Source organism: Ctenopharyngodon idella, chromosome 13, assembly GCF_019924925.1.
Source record: "Ctenopharyngodon idella isolate HZGC_01 chromosome 13, HZGC01, whole genome shotgun sequence".
NCBI lineage: Eukaryota > Metazoa > Chordata > Actinopteri > Cypriniformes > Xenocyprididae > Ctenopharyngodon > Ctenopharyngodon idella.
The window spans coordinates 26,182,775-26,199,894 of record NC_067232.1 but is presented as its reverse complement, the minus strand read 5'-3'; the positions used below and the strand labels follow the sequence as shown (position 1 = coordinate 26,199,894).

General features: G+C 35.5%; 1 protein-coding gene across 2 annotated transcripts in view; it reads left to right on the top strand.

The window, feature by feature from the left end:
* Positions 1 to 11,616, top strand: part of dntt (deoxynucleotidyltransferase, terminal) — a 132,348-nt gene extending 120,732 nt beyond the window's left edge. For both annotated transcript variants that reach the window (XM_051918090.1, XM_051918091.1), the window contains one exon: positions 7,087 to 11,616. In XM_051918090.1, coding sequence (XP_051774050.1) covers positions 7,087 to 7,173 — 87 coding nt within the window. In that variant the 3' untranslated portion in view covers positions 7,174 to 11,616. The remainder of the gene's footprint in view (positions 1 to 7,086) is intronic.
* Positions 11,617 to 17,120: the final 5,504 nt, after the last annotated feature.

Genomic DNA, 17,120 nt, shown 5'->3' with positions numbered 1-17,120 from the left:
GAGTCAGAAATCTCACTTCAGCAGCTTTACACACACCAAACTTTACAGTTTTGTTCACTATGGAAGCTTGTTTCCACCATGAAATAAAAAATAAAAAAGATCACATTTTTTATCTCACAATTCTGACAATTTTTCTTGCAATTACGAGTTTATGTCTCACAATTCTGACTTTTTTCTCAGAATTGCGTGATTTAGCTCACAATTGCGAGTTATGAAGACAGAATTGGGTGATATAAAATCAAAATTGCATGATATAAAGTCATTATTAGGTGATATAGTCAGAATCGCGTGTTATAAAGTCAGAATTGCGTGATATAAAGTCAGAATTGCGTGATATAAAGTCAGAATTGCGTGTTATAAAGTCAGAATTGTGAGATATAAAGAGAATTGGGTGATATAAAATCAAAATTGCGTGATATAAAGTCAGAATTAGGTGATATAGTCAGAATCGTGTGATATAAAGTCAGAATTGCGAGATACAGTATAAAGCCAAAATTGGGTGATATCACATCAGAATTGCGTGATATAAAGTCAGAATTTGGAGATATGAAGTCAAAATTGCATGATATAAAGTCAGAATTGCATGATATAAAGTCAAAATTGTGAGTTATAGTCAGAATTGCAATATAGGAAGTCAGAATTGCGTGATATAAAGTCAGAATTGTGAGATATAAAGTTAAAATTGTGAGTTATAGTCAGAATTGCGAGATATAAACTGGTAATTGCGAGTTATGATGTCAAATTGTGAGGGAAAAAGACTTATATCTCACTTTATAAAGAAGAAAAGTCAGAATTGTGAGATAAAAAGTCACAATTACCTTTTTTATTTTTTTATTTAGTGGTGGAAACAAACTTCCATAGTTCACATCTATATTCTAAAGGTAAAAAAAAAAAAAAACAACAACAATGAAAATGTATTTGTATTTATTTTCTGGCCGTTGACAGTATTTTCTGATTTATGGAGTGATAAAAAAACCTTGAACTCTAATATGTCAACAAAATTAACACAAAGTTTGAATCTGTGCTCTGGAAATGTATGCAAATGAATGCGTATTTAATTAGTGCCTCATTTGTATATTTAATCAACTTTTTAGCAAACTTGTAATACAAAACAATTGTCTTAATACTTTGATTAATAAACTGGAACAAGTATTGTGATGTCTATTAGTTTAATTTTGACCCTATTCACCTGCAGTGTCTTGCCTTAAGAATAGTATTATTTTTGCAGTATAACAGAGATGTGACGGAAGCTGCTGCCATATTCTCCACTGTGCCGTCCAGCTGTCTCTGAGATCCGTGTGATCTGTGTTCTCACACCGACTCTCTCAGTTTGTGTGTGTGGGTGTGTTTCTGACTGCAGTACATCTGCTGCACACATTTAAACACTATTAAGGCAGAGAAATGGTGTGACACACAAAGCTGTGACAAGTATATTAATAACTGTATGTGGCTGCAGCCTCTGTATCTCTTCAACAGTAAAACACACACAAAAATGAACAACTCTTATAACGCTGCTACTATCTCTCAGTGTGACAGCAGTGCAAAAAAGTAGAAAAAAAAGATGGTTCTGTAGCATGAGATATGAGAATTATACTTAGTGCCTAATGAATAACTGATCATAAGTATATACTTAACAAATATATTAAACAAAAGCAATAGCCTGTTTTTAGTAATAGTTATTAAAACACCATTTATTAAGACAGTCTGTGTTCTGAGTCAAAACTGAATCATTTTGTCAAACTCATATAATCTCAGTCCTGTAAGAATTTCTTTCTAATGTGGAATACAGTTTTTTTTTCTTGTATTTTGTCCATATAATGAAAGTCAGTGTGGCCAGTGTTGCTTGGACAGTGTTTTTCAAAATACCTTCGTTGTGTTCCACAGTATAAAGTAAGTTGTACATGACATGAGGGGGAGAAAATGACAATTTTTCAGTGAACTATCCCTTTAATCTTTAACTACACATTGAATTTGTGATTTATAAGAACCGTCTCATAAGAGTTTGGTATTCGACTACACTGGCTGTGCTGCATGTTTTAGGGCAGTGCAATAGAAAGCAGGGCTGTGCACCATTCAGAAATGAAATGAGAATTCATTTTAGATTTAAAAAACAAACAAGATTTACATTTAGCAGATGATTTTATCTGAAGCCACTTACAAATGAGGAGAACAATAGAAGCAATTAAAACAAAATAGGGCAACAATATATAAGTGCTGTGACAAGTCACAGTAAGTCTAGCACACATGTAGCAAGGTTAGTAAGTGTTAGTATTAATGGGTCAAGTGTTGATGAAAGCGATGCATCTTTAGCCGTTTCTTGATACTTTGACTGTTCTCTATGGGTGGAATTATCTCCCTTGGAACAGGTATAGGATTAGATCCATGAAAGTTATTTTGTGCCTCTTTTGCTGATGATACCAGTGCAAAGAGAGGTGTGACATGCGCTCTCTTTTGCTCATTAAAGGGGAACTGTTATGCCCCTTTCACAAGATGTAATATAATTCTCTGGTGTCCTCAGAATGTGTCTGTGAAGTTTCAGCTCAAAATACCCCACAGATCATTTATTATAGCTTGTCAAATTTGCCCCTATTTGGGTGTGAGCAAAAACACACCGTTTTTGTGTGTGTCCCTTTAAATGCAAATGAGCTGCTGCTCCCGGCCCACTTTCCAAAAGAGGGCGGAGCTTTAACAGCTCGCGCTTCGGTTGCTCAACAACAACAAAGCTGGAGAATCTCACGCAGCCAAAATGAGGATTGTCAGTAACGGTGTTCAGCCTTACATTGTTCAAACTGGAGTCGGACACTGATGGAGAGACTCAGGAAGAAGTTACAACTTATAGAATGAATCTGGACGTTTATGAATGGTTAGTGGATACATTTTGGAATTGATTCAACTCATTGACTAGCATGTGCCGTCATGTTTATCTTTTGAGGAAATCCAGTGTTTAATTGACCCTCGTTTGTGAAGCAGTCTGGCGTAAAATGACGGCATGGCAACAACACTGTACTACAACAGCTCTTCCTCTTCTTTAAATCAGCCCAACATGGCCTCAGGGGCAGGGTTTATGTAAATTTTGGGGTTTGTGATGTCACAAACCCGAGAAGAAGCTCATTGTAGTCCCTACTAACTGTTTGTTGTAGTCCTTAAAAAGCAATTTCTGTAAAATAAAATATCTCCCTTTGCATTGAAGTTTGAGTGTCATAACTTTACAGATGTTGTTTATGATCAAACAGCAACATTACACACTAACTAAAGTTAAAAAAGTGAAATCGTAATCAAGGATGCTCTTGCTGCCGCATTCTGGATCAGTTGCAGAGGTTTGACAGTGCATGCTAGAAGGCTTGCCAAGAGAGCATTACAAATAGTTCAGTCTGGATATAACAAGAGCTTGGACAAGGAGTTGTGTAACATGCTCTGATGAATGGCCTGATCTTCCTAATGTTGTACACAGCAAATCTGCAGGACTGGGCCATTCTAGCAATGTGGTCTGTGAACTTTAACTGATCATCAATCACAACTCCAAGGTTCCTAGATGGAGTTATGGTTGGCAAACTTAGATGAATGGAAAAGTTGTGATGAAGTGTTGGGTTGGCCAGACCACAAGCAGTTCTGTCTTTGCAAGGTTGAGTTGAAGGTGGTGGTCCTTCATCCAGCAAGAAATGTCTGGCAGGCTGAGATGCGAGCAGCTACTGTTAGATCATCTGGCTGGAACGAGAGGTGGAGATGTTTGTCTTCAGGATAGCAGTGATAGGAAAAGCCATGTTTCTGAAGAACAGACCCTACTGATGATATATAGAATGAGAAGAGAAGTGGTCCGAGCACTGAGCCCTGAGGTACCCCAGTAGCAAATTCAGGATTTGACTCAACAAACCTGGTTTAAATATTTTGAAAAAACTATAAAAAGCCTTGAAATTACAGTCAGAAAGAATGATATAACGAACACGATAGACTATGCATTCAAAAATCTGTCACAGGGGTCAGTCACTTTAACAAACTTTACTGTAAACTTTAAACTTCCTCTTTGGTCAGATTTGTCTCTCAGGTCAAGTCATGGCGGAGCAACAGAATCTTATCAAAGTCCCTTTAAGGCAAGTCATTCATCAGTGATGCAATGACTTTACCAATTGGCAATTGGCTCTTTTATTTAGAAGGCGGGACTTATTCCACCATATTGCACGTGCCATTTTTGTATATCTGAAGTCTTTGATCTTACTAAGAAAGTTAGTTAAACTGATGACATGGAAGACGGGACAGAAGGCACAATATGAGTGTTTAGAAATTATTATGAAATGAGACATTAAAGATGTGAACACATCTGCACTTTTATAGTGTTATTCATAAACACCGGATTATATGGACACTTTCAGCAACACTTCATTTAGAGATCATCAAGAGATCAATGAGCATCATAACAGAATGATGACCTGCTATGGCACCATTTGATTAATACTAAATTACACCACTTAAATGCTAAATAAACCTGTTGCATTGAATGAAATAGATATTAAAGATTATGTTATGATGATTTTTTTTTTTTTTTTTTTTTTTTTTTTTAAATAAGGCACTGCTAATGTGCTCAAGCAGGGTTTCTAGTATGAGCATTAGCTGTAGATCTGCTGGACATATAAAGTCTCAGAGCTTCTGGATGTGTTTGTGTGCTGGAGACATGCTGTAATTAATGTGGAGCTCTTCCCATATGGAGTATCTGAGGGATTGTGGGGATTGTAGGGAATGGACATTTCTCAAGCCAGGCTTAGTTTGGCGTGTGGGATCATGCTTGATTTGAGCGGGGCTGATAGCCCATCGAACGCTGGAACAGACGCTTTGCCCGCCAGATCCTTGCACTCTTGATACTCTCTCAGTGATGAAATTTCTATGCACACGCTGCCAGAATTAATCAAAAAACGGTCGAATGGAGTGCAAAATTTAGTGTTTTTTCATGCAGCTGTATACTTGCCAAAAAGTCTGGATTTGTGCAGTGCAGAGTATGTTGTGTGTTAGTGATACTCTTACAGTTACAGAAACAGAAAGATGGATGTTAGACACACGACTCATGTCGTGTCTGTTGTGCCGATGTTTTTGATCTGCATGAAGATGTAAAGTTTGGGGTCATTTAAAAAAGAAATTAATATTTTTATTCAGCAAGGATGCATTAAATTGATCAAAAGTGACATTTATAATGTTACAAAAGATTCTATTTCAAATAAATGCTGTTCTTTTGAACTTTATATTCATCAAAGAATCCTGAAAAATAAAATGTTTTTTAACACTGTTAATAGTCAGAAATGTTTCTTGAGCAGCAAATCAGCATATTAGAATGATTTCTGAAGGATCATGTGACACTGAAGACTGGAGTAATGATGCTGAAAATTCAGCTTTGATCACAGGAATAAATTACATTTTAACATATATTCACATAGAAAACACTTATTTTAAATTCAAATAATATTTCACTGTTTTTACTGTATTTTTGTTCAAATAAATGCAGCCTTGGTGAACATAAAAGACTTCTTTCAAAAACTTTTTAAAAATCTTACCGACCCCAAACTTTTGATCGATAGTGTATAAAATATATTTTCGTGTACAGTGTTTGTTCTGTGTTAAAGTGTAACTTTCCATTGTATCAGTCATGTGTCACAGGAAGAATCCAGACCTCTGTGGCTCCGCCCTCCCTCATTTGCATTGTAAATAATGATGTGGGGAAATTAAACCGGATACTTCGAACTCGTCTTTCCACCTGGTTTGTGCAGCAGCCTGTCGTTCCTTCTAAATGTGTTCGCATGCTTTCTATTTCCTCTGCCTCACTCTGACAAGTTAGTTCCAGTTTAGCACTTCCAGGCAGGACGTGTCGAGCTCACAGCTTCCCTTCCGCTGCCGCGGTGAGTCAGACTCGCCTCTCCAGCCGAGATATTTACCATCTCATGACATCACGCCCTGAGCACAGACGCGCTCTGCCTCGCTCATCAGTTTTGACGTCTGTAATGGCTTTGTCCCCTAACTCCCGTCCGTGGCAAGGTCAGGAAGGTTGTTAATGCAGTGCACGCCTCCGGTTTGCTCGAATAGTCATCATATGCGAGCACTCGCGCAGTCTCAAGTGCTGAGGTGAATGCTGGTGAACTCTGGGAAACTGACTTGTGTGCATGTAGATGCATGCAAGTGCAGTTTGAGATAGATGAACATGTATGTCTTATAGTCTGGGTTGTGTGTTCTTTTACCTAAAATGATTTTTGCTGCTTTTTACTTTTCACATTTACATTTATGCATTTAGCAGACACTTTTAACCAAAGAGCAATTCATCAAAGAGTGAAAGAGTGACAATATTCGTAATGCCAGGCATATTAGATAACTAGATTAGGAAGCAAGATAGAGAAGAGGAGAAATGCAGAGAAGGGTAACACTTTATTTCGATAGTCCACTTTAGAGATAATACTTACTATAGCTTTGCAACTACGTGTCAACTAGCAGTTATTAGAATATTAGTAGACTTAAAGGACCTATTATGCCCCCTTTCACAAGATGTAATATAAGTCTCTGGTGTCTCCAGAATGTGTCTGTGAAGTTTCAGCTCAAAATACCCCACAGATCATTTATTATAGCTTGACAAATTTGCACCATTTGGGTGTATTTGGGTGTAAAAGGGGCATTATAGGTCCGCTTTAAAATGTATATCAAAAAGTGTTTTCTCCAGCTTTTTAAATGTTGATAAGTTTATTTATTTTACCCTCCTAACAATGTGCAGTCATGCGGTTAGTTGCATGTTATCGCTTGCATTCAGTATAGCTTCTCCCTGCTGTCCGTGAGCCGTTGTTTGTTTCTGACCGTCGGTTGAGGCGCTGAACATTTAGAGACAGTCATCATCTGAGACTCAATGTAAACACAGAGGATTCAGCATTCTGAAACAATCACATTCACTGACCTTTAAATGTGCAATAACATGGCTGCTGTGATTCTTCATCCTCTCACAGTCTCTCTGTCAAATCATTTGTCAAGTCCAGTGAGTTTCCTCACATTATTCTCAGCGGTGTGACAGACAGCGGAAATCACATGAACTCACCGTTCTTTCTCTGTCTCTATCTCTCTCTCCAGAAAACCTTTTTGCCTGCTAGCACAGAAGAGGACATCTTTGCCCATTTGGGTTTAGAGTTTATTGAACCCTGGCAAAGAAATGCCTAGTTTGACTCAGATTCAGCAGCATCAGCGGGAGCCTTCAGAATGAAGCTGACTCACACTGAAACAGCTGCTGTATGATTTGACCAGCCAGCGTGAGGATTATTGATAGTTCATGTGTTGTTATTTTCTTTGTTTACCAAAAGTATTTGTACTCACTTAAAAAAAGTGTCACTGCATTAGTAAGAAAACATCACAGCGTATTTGAAAGAAAGATGCACAAGCACACTTTTCAAAGCATTTAACAAAAAGTGTGTTGGGTTTTAAATCCGATGTGTGTAATTTCTGTGGCTGCAAAAGTAATGATTGCTTACTGTATATACCGATTTCCTAAAAGTATCTTTAAAATCACCCACTTTTCAGAATTTAATTAACTGATGATGGATAGAGTAAAAGTCCCACTCTAATTTTTTTTCTCTGTTTTGTTTGGAAATACACTATCATTCAAAAGTTTGCGGTCGATACGATTTTTTAAAAAATGTTTAAAGAAGTCTCTTCTGCTCACCAAGGCTGCATTTATTTGATCAAAACTACAGTAAAAATTGTGAAATATTATTACAATTTAAAATAGCTGTTTTCTATTTGAATATCCAGTAAACTGTAATTTATTCCTGTGATCAAAGCTGAATTTTCAGCATCATTACTCCAGTCTTCAGTGTCACATGATCCTTCAGAAATCATTCTAATATGCTGATTTGCTGCTCAAGAAACATTTCTGATTATTATCAATGTTGAAAACAGTCGTGCTGCTTCAGATTTTTGTGGAAACCATCATACATCAGTATTCTTTCATGAATAGAAAGTTCAAAAGAAAAATATTCATTTGAAATAGAAATCTTTTGTAACATTATAAATGTCTTTACTGTCACTTTTGATCAATTTAATGTGTCCTTGCTGAATAAAAGTATTTTTTTCTTTTAATCTTACTGACCCCAAACCTTTGAAAAGAAGTGTGTGTCAAATTATTACATTTAAAATGGGTTGCAAACATTTACTTTAAGCTGTAGTTTGGCAAATTCTCTTCATTTAAATAGATGATTAATATTCAACTTTTCCTTCTCTTAGTCTCTCAAACATTAGTTTAGTTAGTAGAGTTACATGATATTACACCAGAGCAGCCTTTTAATGTTCATTTATCAATAGACCTTTTGAACATAAGTGAATGTTAATCAAAATATGATTTAAATTAGTAGAAATAATCATGGCTTGGCTATATATTTAAATAACTCAAATTTGATTAATTATAATGGAAATTATGTAAAGATGTTACACCGTAAGGCACCGCATGTTTAATTTAGTGAGCGCTGTAGACATGGTGTGATATTTAAACACTCATTTCATGTTTGTTTGATTGTAAATGCTGATATTCACATCACTGTGAGACTTCATTGCATGCACACCTCTTCATCGTGTTATGTCTGTTATTCAAGTCAAAATGACGACTCCATTGAGCATAGTGTAACCCATGATGTCGTAAGGTCCAGATCTTCCTATTTAAGGATCTTTAAGTAGAACAGCACAGGCATTTCCAGGACTCGACCCGAGGGCCTCTCTTTCTCTCTCTTGCCCTCTTTTTATTTCTGACCCTTTCCAAAACACACACAGCAAAACCACAGAGCGTCATTCCTGTGAACCGGACTGAACCGGCTCGAGCATTCAAACTGGGTTAGCTACTGTTGTGTTGGCATTAAATTACTTTACAATGAATTTTACAGCCCACAGCAACACCACAATTCCCACCAGACTCTGCTGTGCTGTGTTTTGGATGAGTAATCTTCCGTAACAAAAGAATCATTCAATTCTGACTTTGCTATTATAGTTAACTCTTTCCCCGCCATTGATGGAATTTTCCCCGCCATAATCCGTGTTTTCACTGTTATACGGTAGGGGGTGCTATTACGCATCTTCTGAAAGAGTACAGAATCTCCGGATCAAAACACAGACGAAGAAGAAGCAGAAACAAGTGACAGATGCATGCTGACGCACATGTAAAATGACACGTCAATCAAACATTCAATAGCATGTAAATCAAAACTGCCTAACGTTAACGAATGAAATATCGATCAATAAAGAGGAAACGACTGTGAAGTTTTAGGGGTGTTGATGGACTCGATCTGCTCCATCTGTGTTTTAAAGGATTAGTCCACTTTCAAATAAAAATTTCCTGATAATTTACTCACCCCCATGTCATCCAAGATGTCCATGTCCTTCTTTCTTCAGTCGAAAAGAAATTAATTTTCCAGGATTATTCTCCTTATAGTGGACTTCAATTGACCCCAAACAATTGAAGGTCAAAATTACAATTTCAGTGCAGCTTCAAAGGGCTTTAAACGATACCAGACGAGGAATAAGGGTCTTTTTCCTACCCTGATTTTAGCCCTCTGATCTGAACGCTCTGTTTTAAGGGGCGTGCCTGCTGTGAGACTTCAGTGTAAACGCCCACTGCTGTGATTGGCTGACATCTTTGCCTATAAAATAGCTAAGTATTACTCTCTCAAAAACTTTTAGCATGTTTTTACTATCACAGCAAGGTTAACTAATCATGAAAAGTGTTGATTATAGCATTACATTTAGATCGTGGCATGAAAGGTTGCAGTGATGAAATTTGTAGTCAATCACAGACATGTTGTTGAGCGCATGAAAGCAGTGATCTCGTCATTGCAACTCAATTTCTGCACACTAACGAATGCTTTCATCATAACTAACAGTGCAAACGTGATGTAACTAAGAGATTTGTTTAATAAAATGGGAGTTTTGGTGTGAGTCCAGAACTCAGTCACTGATAAACTCATGTTGTTTGATTGACAGCTCCAGCGACTGTAAAGGGAGCGTTCTTTGATCGCTTTCTATATATGATTTAATCACCATTTAAATAACAGATTATTTTCATCCTACTAAGAGAAACAACTTGAAGTTGACCGTTTAGTCACTGGTTTGATTTACTGACACACAGACAAAGATCATCTGACTGTACATGAATCATTAATATCAGATCAGGCATTAGAATGAACACAGTTACTTACATGTTGTTGCATTACTGTCGAGTCCATATCGTAAAAGTCTGTTTGCAAAGCCTGTGCCGAAATGCGATTGATTTACCAAAGAATCCACAGTGAAATGTACCGAATACAAATAAATAAAGCTCAACTGAGACATTCACATTGTTGAAAATAAATAACCATATTCCTGCATTAGGATCCTTTGAAAGGTAATGTTATTTTAGTCCAGTATCGCTCTTCTCTCCTCCTTATCTCTCTAACACACCAGTGGGCGGGGCTAACATTGCAATGATGAAGTAGGCGTTGATTTCTTCTGTGGAGGTGGCGTTTCACCTATCTATCATAGATAGGCACATTCCAGGATCAGTCGTTCGCTGGGCCTGGTGTCAATAAAAGCTTTTATTGGACTAACAAGGAAGTTTTCAGTTCTGAAACTTACAGGATATTCTTATAGTACGATGACCTCTTATATATCAAAAGCTCAAGGAAAAGTTGATTTCTCAATTTATGACCCTTTTAAAACTGTGTAATGGAAATTTCACATGCAGTTCAAGCACATGAATCTTAAATTTAGGCCTAAATATTTGTGACTCAAACAATATTGAGACTTTAAAATCAAAACTCTTTCTGTTTACTTTTTATAATAAATTTCTGGTCCATTTGTGTGTGGTTTATCAGTGCATAAAATAAGTTTTATGGGACTTCTCACCATCATCAATGAACTCTTGCCGCGCACCTTCTTTCTCATTCATCTCGGCACTGGTTGGTTTGTTTCGCAGTACTTGTTGAAATGCCTTTGGAGAAAATAAATGGAAAAAATACTTCCGGATCCAAAGCTGATTGAAAAGTGAGTGATTACTGATCCACACTTTGGCTTTGTTGCCGCTTATAGTGATGCAGGAATTACACACAAATCTCTTCTGCTGATTTATTTTGCTTTGTTTTAACAGTCTTTTATTATGATGCTGGTGTAGAAAGTTAGAATATGAAGATCAGCATCCTTTAGGACTGTGTTCTTGCACAAATCTCAAGTCTGTGTGAACAAATGGATCTGATTATTATCTGGACATGATTGTCTGGATGCTGTTCTGTGTGCTGATTCAGGCTGGCAGGGATTTTATTGTGGAGGATGTTTGCATATTTGTTTTGAATATTTATTTGTTTTGAAAATGATTAGAACTCTAGCTTTGCAAATGCTAATCAAGTCTCTGTGTGTTTATGAGCTTTAATATTGTATGCTGTAATTTGAATCAGTTTAATTTTTGTAGTTTCTCAGAGCTTTTTTTTTTTTAGTTGAAGAAAGTAAAGTTTTAATAAAAGTTGATTTTTGAATATGCTTTCGGCACATTCAGACTTTAAAAAGCTAATGTGCTGACAATAAAGTTCTGCTCTGTTCTTTTCTGTCTGGTTTTAATAAAAGACACTTTGCTGGGAGCAAGAATCATTTCAGTCTTAAAGAGACAGTTCACACAAAAATACACATTTTGTCACCATTTACTCACCCTCATGTCGTTCAAACCTGTATGACTTTCTTTAGCAAAATCTTTGCTTTATTCTTAATTTTAAATATTATCATTTAAATAATAATATTTATTATAATTTAATAATATAAAATATTAATAATAAATATTTTATTAATAATATTTTTAATCATTTTAATTTTATAAGTCTTTTAAAGTAATCTGATAGATTTGCATGAGCAACAGGCCCAAATGTAAGTCACTATTCTATATTTTTTAAATTGTGAAAAAATAACAATTCTCGCAATTCTGACTTCATAACATGTAATTGTGAGTTTTAAAGTCAGAATTGTGAGATATAAACTCGAAATTCTGACTTTTTTCCCTCACAATTGGACATTATAATACACAATTGAGAGTTTATATCTCACAATTCTAAGAAAAAAAGTCAGAATTGTGAGTTAGAAAGTCAATTGCGTGATATACAGTCAGAATTGCGTGATATAAAGTCAGAATTGCGAGTTATAAAATCAGAATTGCGTGATATAAAGTCAGAATTGCGAGTTATAAAGTCAGAATTGCGTGATATAAAGTCAGAATTGCGTGATATAAAGTCAGAATTGCGAGTTATAAAGTCAGAATTGCGAGATATAAAGTCAGAATTGCATGATATAAAGTCAGAATTGCGAGTTATAAAGTCAGAAATGCGAGTTATAAAGTCAGAAATGCGAGTTATAAAGTCAGAAATGCGTGATATAAAGTCAGAAATGCGTGATATAAAGTCAGAATTGCGTGATATAGTCAGAATTGCGAGATATAAAGTCAGAATTGCGTGATATAAAGTCAGAATTGCGAGTTATAAAGTCAGAATTGCGTGATATAAAGTCAGAAATGCGAGTTATAAAGTCAGAAATGCGTGATATAAAGTCAGAAATGCGAGTTATAAAGTCAGAAATGCGTGATATAAAGTCAGAATTGCGTGATATAGTCAGAATTGCGAGATATAAAGTCAGAATTGCGTGATATAAAGTCAGAATTGCGAGTTATAAAGTCAGAATTGCGTGATATAAAGTCAGAATTGCGTGATATAGTCAGAATTGCGAGATATAAAGTCAGAATTGCGTGATATAAAGTCAGAATTGCGAGTTATAAAGTCAGAATTGCGTGATATAAAGTCAGAATTGCGAGTTATAAAGTCAGAATTGCGAGTTATAAAGTCAGAATTGCGTGATATAAAGTCAGAATTGCGTGATATAAAGTCAGAATTGCGTGATATAGTCAGAATTGCGAGATATAAAGTCAGAATTGCGAGTTATAAAGTCAGAATTGCGTGATATAAAGTCAGAATTGTGAGATATAAAGTCAGAATTGCGAGTTATAAAGTCAGAATTGCGTGATATAGTCAGAATTGCGAGTTATAAAGTCAGAATTGCGAGTTAAAAAGTCAGAATTGCGAGTTATAAAGTCAGAATTGCGAGTTAAAAAGTCAGAATTGCGAGTTATAAAGTCAGAATTGCGAGTTAAAAAGTCAGAATTGCGAGTTATAAAGTCAGAATTGCGAGTTAAAAAGTCAGAATTGCGAGTTAAAAAGTCAGAATTGCGAGATATAAAGTCAGAATTGCAAGTTATATAGTCAGAATTGCGAGTTAAAAAGTCAGAATTGCGAGTTATAAAGTCAGAATTGCGAGTTATAAAAGTCAGAATTGCGAGTTAAAAAGTCAGAATTGCGAGTTAAAAAGTCAGAATTGCGAGATATAAAGTCAGAATTGCAAGTTATATAGTCAGAATTGCGAGTTATAAAGTCAGAATTGCGAGTTATATAGTCAGAATTGCGAGTTAAAAAGTCAGAATTGCGAGTTATAAAGTCAGAATTGCGAGTTAAAAAGTCAGAATTGCGAGTTATAAAGTCAGAATTGCGAGTTAAAAAGTCAGAATTGCGAGTTATAAAGTCAGAATTGCGAGTTATAAAAGTCAGAATTGCGAGTTAAAAAGTCAGAATTGCGAGTTAAAAAGTCAGAATTGCGAGATTGTGAGAAAAATTCGCAATTACCTTTTTATGTTTATTTCATGTTGGAAACAAGTTTCCATAGAATCAAATGTGATTTTTTTCAAATAATCTTTGTTTTATTTACAACTTCAAAACTCTTTTTTTCAGTGTAGTTGTGGACAGTGATTTATTAGTTGAAGTGCACATGAGCAGTCAGAGCCACAGGAAGCTGCAGACAGATTAAGGTCAGTGTGGGTCCCTCAGCGCTCTCTCACTTCCTGTCATCACAGTCACTGAACCGAGAGAGACCTGTGTAACCGGTTCAGAGGAGAGCGAGGGGCGGCTGAGACCCAGATGAGAGGTGACGAGACGAGATCTCGCTCTTCTGCATAGACCTGACTGAGCTTCGCTTTGATTGGTTCATTGGAAATAGAAGGTTTGAAAGATGACTCAATTAAACAAAGGAGCTGTGCTTTGATTTTCTATTGTCAAGTTGTGATTAATTCTGTCTGATTTTTTGAGGTTTCTGCATATAATGATGATGAGATCTTCTGAATGACATTTAATAAGAGCTGTTTTATTCAGAATACTTTAATTTTTGACAGCTTCCTGTTGATAAATGGTAATTTTTCATACAAAAAAGATGATTAAAAATAATTGTTCTTCAAAGGAAAGTACTGGGTTTAATACAAGTTAAGCTTAGTCTGTGGCATAAGAAACATGTTAAATAAAATAGACAATTAAAAATCTTTTTCATTAGGCTAATAAAATAAAACACAAACAATAGATGGAAAACTTAAACTTGAAAAATTGAGAAATGAGAAATTTTGCCTTGGCAACTAACTGAAACTACTAGAATTACTAAAAGTAAAACTGAAATAAAATAAATTATAGTTAAAAAGAATTATATATATATAAAAAAAACTAATAAAACATTAAGCAAAATTACTGAAATTAAAATAAACACTGAAAATAAAAGCTAATTCAAAATATGAATAAATACTATAATAGTATATAAATAATATTAAATAACACTGAAAACAAGCAAAAAATTATGTTCTTCCTCAGTATTTTTGTCTTGTTTTCTTAAATCAAGATACATTTCCTGGAGAAGCAAAATGACTGAAGGTATTAAGCCTTGTTTTCTGAAAAATTGATAAAAAATTAACTGACTTTATGCTTAAAAAATCTGCCAGTTGGGTCAGAAAAATCAACTTAATCCAAAGGGAAAACAAGGTTATTCTTCTGACCCCACTGGCAGATATTTGTTCTTGTTTTAAAGGGTTAGTTCACACAAAAATGAAAATTTCAGTCATTTATTACTTACCCTCATGTCGTTCCACACCCGTAAGACCTTTGTTCATCTTCAGAAGACAAATTAAGATATTTTTGATGACATCCGTTGGTTCAGTGAGGCCTGCATCACCAGCAATAACACTCCCTTTTTCAATGCACAGAAAGCTACTAAAAACACATTTAAAACAGTTCATGTGACTACAGTGGTTCAACCTTAATGTTATGAAGCAACGAGAATACTGTTTGTGCACCAAAAAAAAAAAAAAAAAAAACGACTTTATTCAACAATATCTAGTGATGGGCGATTTCAAAACACTGCTTCATGAAGCTTCAAAGCTTTACAAATCTTTTGTTTCGAATCGCTGGTTCAGAGCGCCAAAATCAAATGATTTCAGTAAACGAGGCTTCGTTACGTCATAAGTGTTTTGAAATTGCAATGGTTCACCACTTGGGGGGCGGGGGCGCTCCGAACCACTGATTCAAAGCAAAAGATTTGTAAAGCTTCGAAGCTTCATGAAGCAGTGTTTTGAAATCGCCCATCACTAGATATTGTTGAATAAAGTCGCTATTTTGTTATTTTTGGTGCACAAAAAGTATCAAAAAGTAACATTAAGGTTGAACCACTGTAGTCATATGAACTGTTTTAAATATGTCTTTAGTAGCTTTCTGGGCATTGAAAAAGGGAGTGTTATTGCTGGCGATGCAGGCCTCACTGAGCCATCGGATTTTATCAAAAATATCTTAATTTGTGTTCCGAAGATGAATGATGGTCTTACGGGTGTGGAACAACATGAGGGCGAGTAATTAATGACATTATTTTCATTTTTGGGTGAACCCTTTTGATATTTTTTTTTTTAGAAAACAAGACTTGTTATCTTGCCGTTTTGCTTCTTTAGTAAATGTATCTTGATTTAAGAATGTTTTGATATTTATACTGTAAATCACTGAGGAAGAACATCATTGTTTTGCTGTTGGTCAGATTCAGTCTGATCTCATATGATGTCTAATTCTTGTGTATTTTAATGTGCAGTCAGTGTCTTTCCTCATAAAGACATCCATTATAGCTTCATTACTGTAAACGTGACGTTTGCTTGTTTGTACAAACTGATAGACGAGTCGAAATGATTTTCTTTGGTAACCGACAGCATGTAACAGATCTTAACTTGTATTAAACCAGGAACGTTCCTGCAAGTCACGTTTTGATTTTAATATTTGTCATCTAATAAGAACTCATTCATTCTGGCTTCCTGTTGATAATGACGATGATGGTTTTTTACATGCAAAATAACAATTAAAAACATAATTGCTCTTTAATGAGCAGCGGGCTTTTAACAAAACCAGTGAACAATTATAATTATGATAATGTTTTGTAAGTGTGTGTGTGTGTGTGTGTGTGTCCAGCTTTGCAGAAGCACATTTTCACACTTTTTTTCTGTTTGATAACGGACATCTTAACCCGTTTACGCTCTTCACCTCCTCAACCCTGATCCAAAGCTGGGTCTCCATTCTCATGAATATGTAAATGAGGCGATAGTGTACGTTCACACAGCTTTGACAGTCATTTAACCCCTCGACGACCCCTGGACCTGAACTATTTAAAGGCATCACCTCATTTCACAGACTGTAAGCACCAAGGCCCCGAGGACTTTGAGAAAGTAGAACTTCACAAAGAAACTCAAGAAACGGAGGCTGGAGCTTCGACTCTGAACGGCTTTCATGCCTGAACGAACTATACAGCCGGTTAAGATAGTTAATGGAATGTGAGCAAAATGTTGAACACTGTTCTTTTATATTGAATTACTATTTCTGATGCCATTTTGATAACAGAATTACCACTTTACATGCAAACTTCACAAATGCACATGTACAATCACTTGCATACCAGATTTTTTGCGCACACTTATGTTAGTTTCTGATTTATTCGTATAGTAAAGTACATTAGTCCTTTGCTTTCATAGGATCTGCCTGACTTGAACAATGAAGCACACTTCATAGTGTACACTTACAAGAAAGAACTATGTTATGTCAGTGATGTATTTAAAAATAATAATAATAAACATTTATTTGTATAGCACTTTTCTGCAACTCAAAGTGCTTCACATGCATAAAAACAAATATCAATCACACAATATCAATGTAAAAATACTCAAAAGCAATAAGGTTCACAAGGTAAAATAAAGACAAAACAAACTTTCACACAATATCAATATA